Below are 14,988 nucleotides of genomic sequence, written 5' to 3'. Positions count from 1 at the left end.
GAATTCAAGCAGTTCAACACTGACTGACCACGTTCCTCTGTGAGGTGTGCTGTCTGTTCAAATGAATCCAGCTCTATCCCGAGAAAAGAGATACTCTGCACAGGGGAGACAGGGACAGCCCGAAGGGAAGGACTTTGTACTGATATGCTCAACCCTCGAATGCAAAGCGCAGGAACGGCCTGAGTCGAGGGAGAATCAAAAATATTAAAGTACACGTCTTTCAGGTAGATTGCTGCAAACCAATCTTGGGAATAACATTTTGAATGGTAGCTTGTGAAGTGCTCGGTTCAAAACTTGCAGGTTCAAAATTTGCAGGTGCCATAACCCACCGCCTTTCTTGGGTACAATGAAGTAGGGGCTGTAAAACCCTGTCTTCAGGTTTGGCAGAGGGTGCGTGAGAAGGCTCTGGAACCAACCACTGTTGCCCGCTGGCAATATAGGATGATGAGAGTGATACGGTTCTGCACCATCCACTGCTCTCCATGCCCTCTTGAAAATTTGGGTACCGCTGGCTTTAGGGCCAGTGCTGAAACAAAAATAAAACAAAAGATTCTCCACTCAGCCCTCCATTGGGGGAGCTCTATCTCCCGAAGAGCTGATCCCTCCATCTCAGGGTCGCCCGTCTCAGGGCCTCTTGCTCTTACGCTTGCCGCCAGGATTGGTGGGGGCCTGGACAGGCTGGGCGCCCTGCTTGTGACCGGCTCCACAACTCTGCTTGGATGGAGGCTGCTGCTGTGTGGGAGTGGGGGCAGATGCAGGGGGGTGCCCTCGGCAACGAGCAGACTGGGGCGCTATGGCTGGCGGTCCAGTGGTCGCAGCAGCTGTCCACTGGGGCAGGATATGTTTAATCGCCTCCATTTGCTTATGTGCAGCCGAGAACTGCTGGGCAAAGCTCTTGAGTGCTGTGCGCAGCTCTTGTAGAACCTCTGGGTCGAGACCACCCTTGTGCAGGTCTTTGAGCGCTTTGGCTTGATGGACCTGGAGCAACTCCATAGCGTGCAGGGCGGAGGCAGCCTCCCCACAGGCTCCAGTTGCATCGCAACTGACCGCTCCACCTGGGGGATCTCCGTGTACCCCTTTGGCAGCCCCACTATCGAGGGTAGAGACGCTGGGTCTGTTTATGGCAGTTAAAGGTGCCATCCATGACCTAGTAAGCTCCTCATGCACCTCTGAGAAGAATGGGACTGGGGCGGGACATTGAGAACCAGCATGAGCCGCCCTGAGAAACCAATCATCCAACCTAGAGGGCTCGGGACATGGTGGAGGTCTCCACTTGAGCCCGACCTTCTCAGCAGCCCGGGCAAGCATCGCCATCAACTCTGGGTCTGACTCGGACAACACTACTGTTCCCCAAACTGAGCTGCCTCCTTATCCTTTATATATATATATATATATATATATATATATATATATATATATATATATATACGGGGTGCACATAAGTGGTACGCAGGTACGCATGCGCGGTAAAAAAATAAACGATGCGTACCAGAAAACATGGAGGGAAGCGCTTTTGAATACCAACATTTTTGAGGACCGGTTCACAGGGACCGGTTTACTTACTGGAGTAGGATTTTTCTCCAACTCTGGTAAGATAGCAATCATGATGATAAGTTTGTTCTTTAATTATTTAATTATTAGGTTGCACAGATCGCAGTTAATCCGTGATCCATTCAGATAAGGTCCAACGGTTCGGCACGCATGTGATTCGCGGATTAACTGCTAAATTTACCATCATAGAGTGAAAGTTTGTCATTTGGATGTGTTTTGTCTCGCCAATTAACACATTCAAACGATTTAAAAAGCGGAAGAAGAGGCGAAAAATGGGACTCACAAACTGTTATCTGTGCGCACAGCCTCACACCCCCGAAACACACGCATGCAGAGAGAGAGAGAGAGAGAGCTTGAACACAACACCGAATTAATTCCTCTTTCGCGTTTTCTTGCACTTTAACGGACACATACATACAAAATTATGTCAAAATACCTGTCTCGGCAAGTATTCTCTCGGTTCTGTCATAAGTGAACAGTTGAGAAAGAAACCGGATGTGTGTCAGTTATTCGGTCCGTGCTTTCCTTCTTAAAGTGACAGCAGCCTTTGCTGTTGTCTGTGTCATTAATGTTAGTAAAAAAAAAAAAAAAAAAAAAATCATTATCATCGTCTACCATGTTCGAGAGAAAAGAAGACACTTTCAGACACTATATATATACATATTCTTTTTTTACTAGTGGGTGCAGGACACTATAGTTCATTTATGTAAGTTAGGATAGCAAAATAAAGTAAATTGTAACATATTATACCCAAAAATTCTTCATACAGTGGACTACCAGTAAAATTGCTAAAAAAAGTTTGAACCAAAAATTATTCAGACACTTTGACCTGACCATGTTTTGCTTAAGTGTTATCTGACATAATTAAGATTTTTTTTTTTCTGACAGTTTAACTAAAAAAACTAAAAATGACAAAAACACAACAAAATTACTAAAACTAAAATGAAATGATAAAAAGAAAACATTAATTCAATCTCAATTATACTAAAATAACACTGACAGAACCTCTCATTCTTCTTATTGCACATTTTATTGCACACAAGAACAGACTTTTTGTAGAACAAAAGCCATGAAGCATTTGATTTTCACTCCCCGCCATGATTATTATTTAGTGGCATCACTGTTTTGTCTTTGCACTGACCATTTAGTCTCTAAAACCAGAAGCAAATGTAATCTTTACAGAATTTGGTGAATCTCACAGGACAGAAGTAACAGAATACATATTTATATATATGCCAACAAATGGTATCAATAGTGAAAATGTACAATAGTATACTTCATTTTAAAATTTAAGACATCAATAAAAAACAACTCAAAAATGTTAAGGGATCTTTTAGCAAAGCATAGACTAGACATTGTTTGACTCATTGATTTTTATCCAGTCTAACACACAACACTACAGTACTCACATCATATCCACCACATTTATGTCTAATATAGAAATATTATAAACATTTCAACTTGACTTTATAAAACTAGGCAAATTGTAGTAAATATAGACAGTAAAGTTTTCTTTCTGTGTACTCTCATACGTAATAACAAACAAGCTTAAACCTATATAAATAACGTATATCCCTAAAAATTACCTAAATATCTTTTTTCAATAATATGATTTTTTTTTTTTTTTTTTTTCAATTTACAACTAGTAAAATGAACCATTTTTGACTGCAAGGGGGGAAATCTAAAATTTCACTAAAAAATTCAGTACACATATATTATATTCTATAACAACCAGTTACAAACCTCTTTAAAAAAAACATCCAAAAAACTACTATCAAAAATACAATCACGTTAAATTACTACTACAGGCAAACCTGTGGTGTTTTGTTTATCGCTTAAAGAACTACTGTTTCTACAAGTATTCCCACACTCACTTACAGTGATCATCAAAAACAAATCAAGTCATCAGTCTATGAATTCAGAAGTATTGCTACAGTCAGTGCAAACAGATTAAAGACAGAATTACCACAACGTGATTACTTTGTCAATAACTACAGTAAATAAACAGTCTTTATATAACCAGTGCTATTACATAATCCTATTACAAAAACCAAGTACTTGTAATTAGAGTATACATTACATTTTAAAAATGAAACACACACGCAATCAGAGTACAGTTACTTTTTCATGCTGACATATTGATTATATTACCATCAGTCAACAGCAATAAATTAGTTAATTAATTTGTAATTTACTAATAGTGAGCTGTCTGAGCCACAGGCTGGAATATGTTTGGTTGATCTTTATGTGACATGTCCTTGATTTCCAAAAGATGCTTATATCCACAGCAAAAGTAATAACTATTAAACTTTAATAGTCTGCTGTTATTTTTAACTGGTTTACTATTGTGTGGTGAAAGTGGTGTTAAATGGTACTTAAAATAGTTTACCCAAAAATGAAAATTCTATCACAAAAGAAGATATTTTTAGAAATGGAACACTTGAATGGAAAAAAAATTATGCATTACTCAAAATATTTTCTTTTAAAAGTAGCAGTACAATTTTGGAGCAACGTGAGGGTGAGTAAATGATGACAGAATTTTCATTTCCGGGTGAACTATTTCTTTAATTCACAAATTAGTTATTTTTATCAAAACATGCAATAATTGAAGAAACAATTAAGGCTGTTTGTGTTGATAATAAAGATGTGCAGTAGTTTAAGGAATATGTTCATATCTGGTCTTTTTTTTTTTTTTTTTTTGTCAGAACAATACAACAGTATTTTTTATTAAAATAAATAAGATATAGCTCAAGTGCTACAAAAATAATTAAATTATAATACTTAAAACGTGTAATCTAAAAGACAGTTACTGATTAAATTGTTTTAATCAGTGCCTAATTATTTTAGAAGTTACAAACCCAACACTGTATTTAGCATAGATGCATGCATGCTTGATCATTACATATATTCCTAAAAACAACTTGTTTAATGCTGTCATGTGGTACAGTATGTTGTTCTGAATTGACAACTCTGTGATTATCTGAATGCTGATATTGAGTACAGCACGACTGCAACTGTTCTATAAACAATTAATTCATAAAGAGTCTTTATTTAGAAATATATAGAAATACAGTTGTGGTCATAAGTTTACAAACACCTTGTAGATCCTGCAAAATTCTAATAATTAAAGCTGCATTCCGTAAGTTTTGCCTCTTTGTCGCCATCTCTGTTAGAAACCAGCAATTGCAGTTGTTTGCGGAATTATCATTTTTAAGTTGTAGAAGAATTTAATATTTGCTGTTAGTGTGAATAATGTACTTCGGAATCACAGACTGTAGTCTTGAAGTATGACCAAAGTAAGAATTTTCACCGGAAAATGTCATCTGAACAAGTAAGTAACATGTCTCCCACTTTTGTTCTGAACAACTTAGAAAAAAAAAGTATTATAATAAATCGCGCTGCCTATGGTGATTAAATTTAACGAACGCTTAGCTCGGATCACGTCAAACTATTCAAATTAATATTATTGTTAAACTTTGTTCTCAAATTGTTAATGTTAACAACATCAGCATTGCGTGGCTATGTGTATTTAGTATGTAGCATTACCTGTAGATTAAAATTTCTGTACAGTCTAATCTCTAACAATAATTTTTCACACCATACAATCCGCCATCCAAATGATAAGTTTAATTATTGCAGCTGCGGTGAGAAAAGGCTATAAATGATCTGCCTCACATGCGATATAGCCTTCTGGGACTCGTTCTTTCTGTTTACAGATGTGACGCAATGACACAAAGACATGCTTGAATTTCCCGTGGAAACCCACCAGTACCACCAGAATTATAAAACATTATTACAAGCTTACCGTTGTGAATTGGGCTAAGATAAGGAGATAGTTTTGAACACTGGCTGGTAATGGTACTTGCTCAAAAATTGATTTTGGATAATTTTTAACCAAAAAAAGTTACGGACAGCAGCTTTAAAAAATAAATGCATAAGAGGAATCATAAAAATTGCATTTTTGTTTTGTATTTATTCAGAGAAGCTTATTTAGGGAAGCACTAAATACACCACAGTTGTTTACATATAAAACAACATGGATTTTCTAGGTAACTGCACACAGTATTAAGATTCAAAGGTGTGAACTTTTGAACTGATTCATTTGGTCTTGTGGACCATATTCAGGGCAGTACTAAAAAAACAACATGCAATTTTTATGATCCCTTTTTTTTTTTTTTTTAATTTATAAATTGACATTTCTCATATTCTGCAAGGTGTATATAAACATACAACCTCAAATGTAGTTCCAGAAGGAGCCAAAGCATCAAGTTTTGGATGTCAACAAAGTAACAAACAGACCAAAAGCTGGTCTGGTATAGTGTACATCAGTAAGGCTGAAAAACAGCCATTTCCAGCGTTTTGTAATCACTTGTCCACTATGAGTTTTACATTACCTCAATAGTGAGAGAGACTGTATACAAAAGCTGGAAATCTCTGAACACAGACAAGCAGAATAATACGAACTGTGTGAAATGCCCCAGTGCTGTTATACTCTCTATTGGTACTCTTGGAAGGCAGCTCAGCCAATCAGATTTAGGGATTAACTGAACTGTTGTACAAACTAACACAACAGCAGGACTACCCTTGTGAAAAAGAAGTGCGCATAATTGTATTGAATGTGCACTTGTAATGTACTTCAAATCTCAACATTTATATTTTTAAAAAACTGTACTTGCAGATAATATAATATTATTGAATTAAAAGGCCACTTAAGTGCACTTAATGTCAAATTAAAAGTTTTTACATTTTCTCTTTATTACAAAGTACACTTGTCAAAAGTGTGTTAAGAAACAGTCATGACACTTAGGTTTTAGAAGTGTACTTCTTTTTCACAAGGATTTAACACAGCAAAGCAGCTAAACAGTGACTTATTGTAATACTTCAGTGTTCTTGTAAGATGGCAGACTGATAGAAACATATTATACAGTATACCTTCCAGCTTAAAGCAGTGCTTAATGGACAGAACAAAAGACTGATCGGATTTGAACACTGTCATTTCAGTTTAAATGCTTCGAAAACCATTCTGTAGAGCACAAAATTTCCTTTTGCTGCTACATTGGATGCAGGCATGAAATCAGCTAAGATTTAGTACCTGATCTACAGTAAAAAGCACTATAAAATTCAACCAAAAACAATGAAGAAAAAAAAAAAAGTCAGAATTGCAGGATATAAACTCATTTGAAGCCTCTAGAGCTGACCAAAGAGGATGGAGCAGAGCAAAAAAACAGAGTAAAGGAGCAAGAGACCAAACCCTAATTTCCGATCCAGCTTCCAGCCATTCAGATGCACACTCAGGACCTACAAGACACATACGCAGTTAACATTAACACCAATAGCATTGAGTATGTGGGTAGTCAGTATGTGATTAAGGGGGATTTCACTGCCTCTATCCCACTTTTTGGTTCATTTTTATCCCTGCTTCAGGTCAGATGGAATGCATTTCCCATTTCTCACAGTAGATGGTGATGTACGTTTCCGGCTTATAGACCATTTGGGTGTTTGCAACAGTTTGTGTGCATAAAAACACATGGTCCTCAACCTTGGGTTTGTGAAGATGGGCACAGTGTAGTTTTTTATTTTTATTTTAATTAAATACTCTTCTATATGTTATAGTACGTTTTTACATTTTATTTCTAGAGTGTCCTTGTTACAATGTAGTTAGGCATTTAAGTAATATTAATGAACTATATGCACATACTACAGGGTTAGGGTTTGATTTAGGGTTAGTTGCATGTAATTATGCATAATTTATAGTTATTGCTATAGTAACTACATATAACATGTAACAAGGATGCTGTAAAATAAAGTGTTATCTTTTGTTAAAACTATTGGTCACACTTTAGATTAGGGTCCAATTACTGCTTATTAATAGTAAGTAAGATAGTTGTTAAGTTCAGGTATTAGTAGGATTAAGGGATGTAGAATATGGTCCTGCAGAAAAAGGCATCAATATCTGCTTTATAAGAACGAATAAACGGCTAATATCCTAGAAATATGCATGCTAATATGCAACTAGTTAATAATGAGAATTGGACCCTAAAGTGTTACCAAAATATTTTTAGTTTTTTTTTTCCAATTATGCAATTATCTGCAGACCAAATATGGTAGAGAATCTCTGGTGTAGAGCTTGTATGTTGTGGTACTGGGTTGCTCACAGTGAGGAAGACTGATGCGAGCAGCAGGATGACAGAATAGACCAGGCCCTTATTATTGATGAATACCTGATAAAAGACACAGACCAATCAGATAAAAGCATCAACGGGAACACATTTGCATTGGATAAACAGCTTTTTTTTTTAGAATAAGTAAAATGCTCACTGTTGATCCATGGTGTACTACTAAAGTTCTTAGAGCCCAGGGGAAGCCCAGTCCCAGCAGGATGTCAAAGATATTGCTGCCAATGGAGTTAGACACTGCCATGTCCCCCATACCTGAGACACAAAATACAACATCAATGTAATACATTTTTTCAAATAATTGGCAGTATCCAAAATCCTTGTCCTTGTGGGGATATTTTTTGTCCCCATGAAGAAAAAAGCTTATAAATCTTACTAAGTGATGTTTTTTTGAAATTTTAAAAATGCAGAAAGTTTTCTGTAGGTTTAGGGGTAGGGGTAGGGGATAGAATATACAGTTTGTACAGTATAAATATCATTATGTCTATGGAAAGTCCCCATAAGACATGGAAATCCAGCGTGTGTGTGTCATGTAGGGATTGAGGAAGATGATGAGATGAGGCACGGATGAAACAAAGTAACTTTAATTAAACAAAAGGTGAGAATAAATGCAACAGCGCGTAGCATACAAACACAAACAATACCAGACAAAGAATTTAAGGGCTTAAATGGGTGATGAACATAATCCAGAACAGGTGAACTCTAATCAATCATATAATGATTAACCATGACAACTAAATACAATCAGGAACAAAGGAAAACAAAGAGAAGCAATCTAAAAGTCTTTAAGATTGAAACTGAAACTAAGACTGAACATGACATTCCCCCCCCCTCCTCAAGCCATAAATGAAAAATGTTCAAATTAAAGTTCAGGAGAGTGGAGGAGCGGAGGACCACCACAGTAGCACTGATGAGACTGAAGACCCCCACAGTGGAGCAGAGGACCACCACAGCCAGGCTGAAGATCCCCATGGTGGAGCCAATTGTGGGAGGAGCCAAGGTGGAGTTAGCGGTCCAACAGCCAATAGTAGAGACCTGGAGACCCAGGCGCAGCTGAGGAAAAACAACACTGTAGGTTCAGGAGGCCAGGGGTTTGTGACCAAGGTGGAGCTGGTGGGACAAGGGAGCCCTGTAGAGCTGTGAGGACGACGGTCCCTGGTGGAGCCAAGGGGGCGAGGAGCCAAGGTGGAGCCGACTGGTCAACGGGCCAAGGTGCAGCCAGGAAATTCACTCGCTACAGCAAAACTGGTGACTGGAAGACCCTAGACGGGTAGAGTCAACAGAGGAGGAGACGAGGGACTGGAAGGAGCCAGCGGAGGCGGGGCCAAAGGGCTGACTGACATCACACCCTATTACAGAGGCAGTCATGTCCTAATGGTTAGAGAGTCAGACTGGTAACCTGAAGGTTGCAGGTTTGAGTCTCAATACCTGCAGCAAGGGATCTAACCCCCAATCGCTCCCCAGGCACACAGCAAATATGGCTGCCTACTGCTCCAGGTGTGTGTCCACAGTTTGCCGTGTGTGTGTTCACTACTCACTACTCCTAATGTGTGTGCACTAACTAGACGGGTTAAATGTAGAGGGTTACCATACTTGGCCTTCACATGTCACTTTCACTTTCACTTATAGGAATGCCCACCTGGAGGGAAAAACAAGGCTTTCTTCCATTGCCCGCCAGTCATTTTTACTAGGTTTGTGCTAAGTACTAATGTAAGACAGTGATATTAAAAAACAAATTCAGTATACACCTTATTGATTAGGCACAGTATGTACAGGCAAGCAAATTAACCCAGAATATAAACACAATGCACAGTTCCTTATTAAGCATTTTTCCAAAGAAAACAATTATAAAGAAAATGCTTAACCATTTAGCATGTTGCGTTCATATTCTGGGCTCATCTGCTCACCTGTATATAGTATGCATCTTCAATAAGGTTTATACTGAATTTGATCTTTTAATATCACTGTTTTAGTATATTAAGGCACAAGTGTTTTTGAATGTTCCCCTGTTTTAAGTTGTTGGAATACTGCAGCAGGTGCTGTATATAGATCACAAGCGCCCGAAACTTGCATTTTGTTCACGTTTTTGATTTTCTGTAATACAGTTCTATGCATGTTTTGCCCTCCAGGTCTCCGTGGCAGTCACGTAACTGAAAACTATGAATTAAATAAAATTTATATAGGTAAACAGTAAAATGAGGATTATTGGAAGGATTGGAGTACATTGTATAAAAAAATACTATTTTTCAGTCTTTCTACTTCAAAATTTGATGTTTAATTCAATGTGTTAATTGCTGTTTCTTTGAAACAATTTTTATGGTAACACTTTGCAATAAGGTTTAATTTGTTAACAGTTAATGCATTAACTAACATAAACTAACAATGAGCCATATATTCTTACTGAATTTATTAACCTTTGTTAATTTTTGTTAATAAAAATGTTCACATTCATATTAGTTCACAGTGCATTAACTAATGTTAACAGATGCAACTTTGGAATGGATCTTAAAAATTTAGTAGTAAATGCTGAGATTAACATTAACTAAGATTAATAAATGCTGTAGAAGTATTGTTCATTGTTAGATGTTCAAGTTAACTAATGGTAACAATGAAACCTTATTGTAAAGTGTTACCAAAAATTATATTAAAGATAATAAAAGCATGCATACAAAGGTTACACACCTTGACGGGCAACAATGAGGCTTGCCATGCAGTCGGGTACACTAGTGCCAGCAGCCAGAAAAGTGATTCCCATGATGTAATCCGGAATATCTAGCGTGTAGCTGATGATGGTGACCTGCAAGGCATTAAAAACACACCACACAATGATAAAAATCATCATAATGGACCAACCAATGGAATGAAAAAAAAAAAAAAAAGAGTAAAGATTGGGATATTTAGTAAGAATGTCCATTTTTTTAAAATCTTTTTCTTACCATCCACACCATGAGGTAGGAAAAAATAGCAATCCATAAAGTTGAAGCAATAAAGGTGATCATGAACCAGCGATGCCAACGTGGCAAAACACAGTTAGGCACTGTGTAATACAGCAAAACACCCAGCGGCCACGATACAAACCACTTCATACGCGCACAGTAACCAGCTAATGCACACAATACACAGAGAAAATGAACCATAAAAAGTTATCAAAGCACCATTACATTACTCATTGTTTTGTAAAAAATAAATAAACAAATAAAATCACAATACATAAATAAAATGATTCCCAAGAAAAGAAAGACAAAATAACCACAAAAAAATTTTTTTTAAAACAATCTTTTGATTACTTCAATACAATTTTTGTAGAAAAAAAGGTCATAAAAAATCATTCTTAAGAAAAAATGCAAAAACAAAAGTAGAATAAATAGCCTATTTTTTTCCTTGACTCTGTACAGGTCTTACTAAATGAATGCAGAGGGAAGATACATTAGCTGTGTTTACATGGACCCTAATAATCCGTTTGCAATCGGACTAGTAGCAGTCGGAATAAAAAAGTCACATGTAATCACGTCAATCGGAATGAATTGGCCAAATCCGACTGAAATTTCATTCAGATTGTAAGGGGTGGTTTAAACCTCTTCTAATTCGATCGAGAGGACATGTAAACATCTGATCAGATTAAAAAAAACGAACTGGAAAGTTCTGCACATGTGCAATGACGTAGAAATGGCGTAATGGCGTAATGATGTATGACGGAAGAAAAAAGCTGTTGTTGAATATAGTGTAAAGTCACGTAAATCTAAAATTCTCCTTCCACTCATCGTCTATGAAGTGCTGTTTCGGACTCTTATCCACAGGTCCGGTAAGGGGCATTTTTACTGCTTGATTAATATAAACAGCACAAAGCTTCATGTGCTTGGCGTCTCCTAATTAAGACCCGAAATAGATAAATATAAAGTCTGCTTTTTAAAACAAAGAAAAGCAGCAATGGTAGAAGGACAGTTAGTAAGCGCCAATAGTGGGAAACTTGACGTGCAGTGTGCGCATGTCAAAAGATCAAATCTGAATGTGCACATTAACCAGACCATTTATTTAGCGTTCATGTAAACACTATGTTTGGATCCATCAATCGGAATGATTTCATTCTGACTAAAACAAAAAGTGTCCATGTAAACGTAGCTACTGTTACTACCAACATACCTTTACAATATTACACAATTAATTACTGATATGAACAATAATGGTCTGATCTTAAAGCTGACAAATGAAGTGCTAAACTGTGCCAGAGTGAGAACAGGTTGTTATTGGATTTAAAAGTTAATATTCAATAATACTATTGGTTTAACTGCACTGACACTATCGGATGAGAACAAAATTTGAACTGAATTGAGCTGAGCAAAGACACTAACTTTGCAACATTGACACAGTTATTGAACTGAACGGAATCAACATTGGACTAAATTGAGCTGAATACTGACAATAGCGCTGCTTTACAGCTGAAATTGAATTTGTTTCATAATTTAATATTTTAGGACATTTATTATTTTCCTTTTTAATAATATAAAGCAGCTTTGAAACAATCTGTATTGCATAAAGCGCTATATAAATAAATGCGTCTTGACGACTTATTACATACAGTTAAATTCATATTAGATATTAGCCCTTAAATAAAAATTCTCCTAGAGATGATTCACGGCCTACCAAAGGAACAAACCAATGTTTAGTATATTAAGCGGAACTTTCTGCATGTTTTTAATACTAATAAATTGCATTCGATCTGCTTTCATGTACTAACCAGGAATATGGAGAGGTCTGAACCTTTCGTCCCCATCCTCATCCTCTTCTTCATGATTGTTTTCCCCTTCCACCTTTACTCCTTTCTTACCATCCATCATTTCTGCATCCTCAAGTGGCTGTGTTTCAACACTTCCTCCATTTACTATCCCTCTAGAATTGAATGTCTTTACTGGGGTCCTGCTCTCCCTGAGCAGTCGCTGTCTCTGAAATGAGCGATGGAGAAATGGTAAAGAGGAGGAAATGAGAGGAACTGACATTTTAATGCAGGGTTGGGCAATATTCTGAATTTAAGAATTTACTCCCCTTTCAGTTTGTCAGTTGGAATTTGAATTGAAATGACAGGAAGAGTAAATTAATTGCCATTAAAAGAAATTGGTGCATATATATATATATAAATTAAAGTTCACCTCACTGATGAGCATGCGTCCAGCCATAGTCAGACGGGTACGTGGGGAGAAATGTGGTGTGATCATGACACGCAGCCCAGCCTCCGGGAATGAGAGCTGGTGTGGCCTCAAGATCAGCAGCTCATCCACCATCACTACTGGTGACTCCTGCCCTGAGCCTGCTGGAGCTGAGAACAAAACAGAAAATAAATACATAATTTGACCCACCAGTTTGGAAGTGCTGTTTTTATAGAAAATAAAAACATGTATGCATGAGTACCTTTCCTCAACAGCACCATGGAGGTGTTGCAGTTGACTTCATCACCCTCTTTATCTGTGGACATTTCTCTCCTGACACAACACTGGGCTGGCCTGCCACATGATCTTTGGACAAAGCTGGCAATCTGACTGTTAAACCTGCGAATGAGATTACAGTCACCATGAAATCAAAATCGACCATTCTTATTTTTTATGGAATATTGCAGTATTTATTATAAATGATTTATCTGTACACATCATTATTACACATTATTCATGTGCCCTGTAGTCTTTCAAAATAACTTCCTTCTCTTGCAGTGACATCTCTTATCTTCTCTGATGACATGTTTACTGGTGCAAGGCTGTGACAACCTGTCACTCACACGAGCAAACCACAACCATCCAATCAATTCCCCATGGACAAAATCAAGTTTTCTTGTTCAAGAAGCCGTTTTACTCAGATATATGTAACAATAGGGCAGAAAAGGCTAGCGCAACTTCCGTTTCATGCCGACTTTAAGGCTAAATCAACCAACAATTTGAGTTTCTGTTTCTGACGGACTAGAAAACAAATTGTGTCATATTTTATATATTTAAATGTTAATATATAAATATACAATTGTTTTTTATGTTTTTGAAAGAAATCTTATGCTCACTACGGCTGCATTTATTTAATCAAAAATAACTAACAGTATTTCAATTTAAAATAACTTTAAATGGCATTTATAATGTTACAAAATATTTCTATTTCAAACAAATGCCATTCTTTTGAACTTTCTATTCATCACAGAATCCTAAAAAAGCAGTAAAACTGTTTTCAACATGGATAATCATAACAGCAATTACTAATAATTGAGCATCAATAATAATAAATAATAATTGAGCACTAAATTAGCATATTAGAATGATTTCTGAAGGATCATGTGACACTGAAGACTGTAATGATGCTGAAAATTCACACAGGAATAAATGACATTTTAAAATATATTCAAATAGAAAACAGTTATTTTAAACTGTACTAATATTTCACAATATTACTGTTTTTACTGTATTTTTTTAATCAAATAAATACTGCTTTGGTGAACATATAAGACTTCTTTAAAAAAAAAAAAAAAAAAAAAAACATTTAAAAACGTAATTATTCCAAACTTTTGACCAGTAGTATATATCCTCACTCCTGATATGCTTTTGCATACCTATGCATTCTCCTGGTATGATTTTAGCACCCTCTAGTGCAGGGATGGGCAAACTCGGTCCTGGAGGGTCACTGTCCTGCAGAGTTTAGCTCCAACCCTGATATAACTCACCTCCCTATAGCCTTCTAGCAATGCTGAAGACAGATTAGCTGGTTCAGGAGTGTTTGATTATGGTTGGAGCTAGTTAAGCAGCACTACATCTAATTGTTCTTCAGTTCAGTGAAAATTATTCTTGTTCATTTCACTTAATCTCATCATATATTTTAAGCATTTTTCATTATTACCTACATGCATACTTACCTGTCATGAAGCTGTGCTATATAAAAAATGATCATTTTTAGGCGGAACTTTGAAATGTATGATTAACAAATGTAAATTCTTAAAATTCATTGCTAATTATTCATACTATAGTTTTTCAAAATGTATCAATAAATACATTATTGTACATTTTGCAGTTTCACAGTTAACTAATATAAACTTCAAAAGTCTCTCAAAGAGTTTTGAGTCGCTGTTTCTCTTAAAGGAACACTCCACTTTTTTTTGAAAATAGGCTCATTTTCCGACTCCCCTAGAAATAAACAGTTGAGTTTTACCTTTTTCGAATCCATTCAGCTGATCTCCGGGTCTGGCGGTACCACTTTTAACATAGCTTAGCATAGTTCATTGAATCTGATTAGACCGTTA

The 14,988-nt window shown here is 36.5% G+C and overlaps 1 protein-coding gene across 2 annotated transcripts in view; it reads right to left on the bottom strand.

Annotated features, from left to right (window-relative positions):
- Positions 1–2,562: 2,562 nt before the first annotated feature.
- LOC127516366 (sodium/potassium/calcium exchanger 3) overlaps positions 2,563–14,988 on the bottom strand; it is a 56,232-nt gene continuing 43,806 nt past the window's right edge. For both annotated transcript variants that reach the window (XM_051900929.1, XM_051900930.1), the window contains 8 exons: positions 13,131–13,267; positions 12,872–13,038; positions 12,463–12,667; positions 10,664–10,830; positions 10,410–10,524; positions 7,870–7,982; positions 7,707–7,772; positions 2,563–6,849 (listed from right to left, as the gene is read on the bottom strand). In XM_051900929.1, coding sequence (XP_051756889.1) covers positions 6,739–6,849; positions 7,707–7,772; positions 7,870–7,982; positions 10,410–10,524; positions 10,664–10,830; positions 12,463–12,667; positions 12,872–13,038; positions 13,131–13,267 — 1,081 coding nt within the window. In that variant the 3' untranslated portion in view covers positions 2,563–6,738. The remainder of the gene's footprint in view (positions 6,850–7,706; positions 7,773–7,869; positions 7,983–10,409; positions 10,525–10,663; positions 10,831–12,462; positions 12,668–12,871; positions 13,039–13,130; positions 13,268–14,988) is intronic.

Source organism: Ctenopharyngodon idella, chromosome 7 (genome assembly GCF_019924925.1).
Source record: "Ctenopharyngodon idella isolate HZGC_01 chromosome 7, HZGC01, whole genome shotgun sequence".
Lineage (NCBI taxonomy): Eukaryota > Metazoa > Chordata > Actinopteri > Cypriniformes > Xenocyprididae > Ctenopharyngodon > Ctenopharyngodon idella.
Note: the sequence above shows the minus strand (reverse complement) of the source record. Positions and strands in the feature narration are given on the sequence as shown.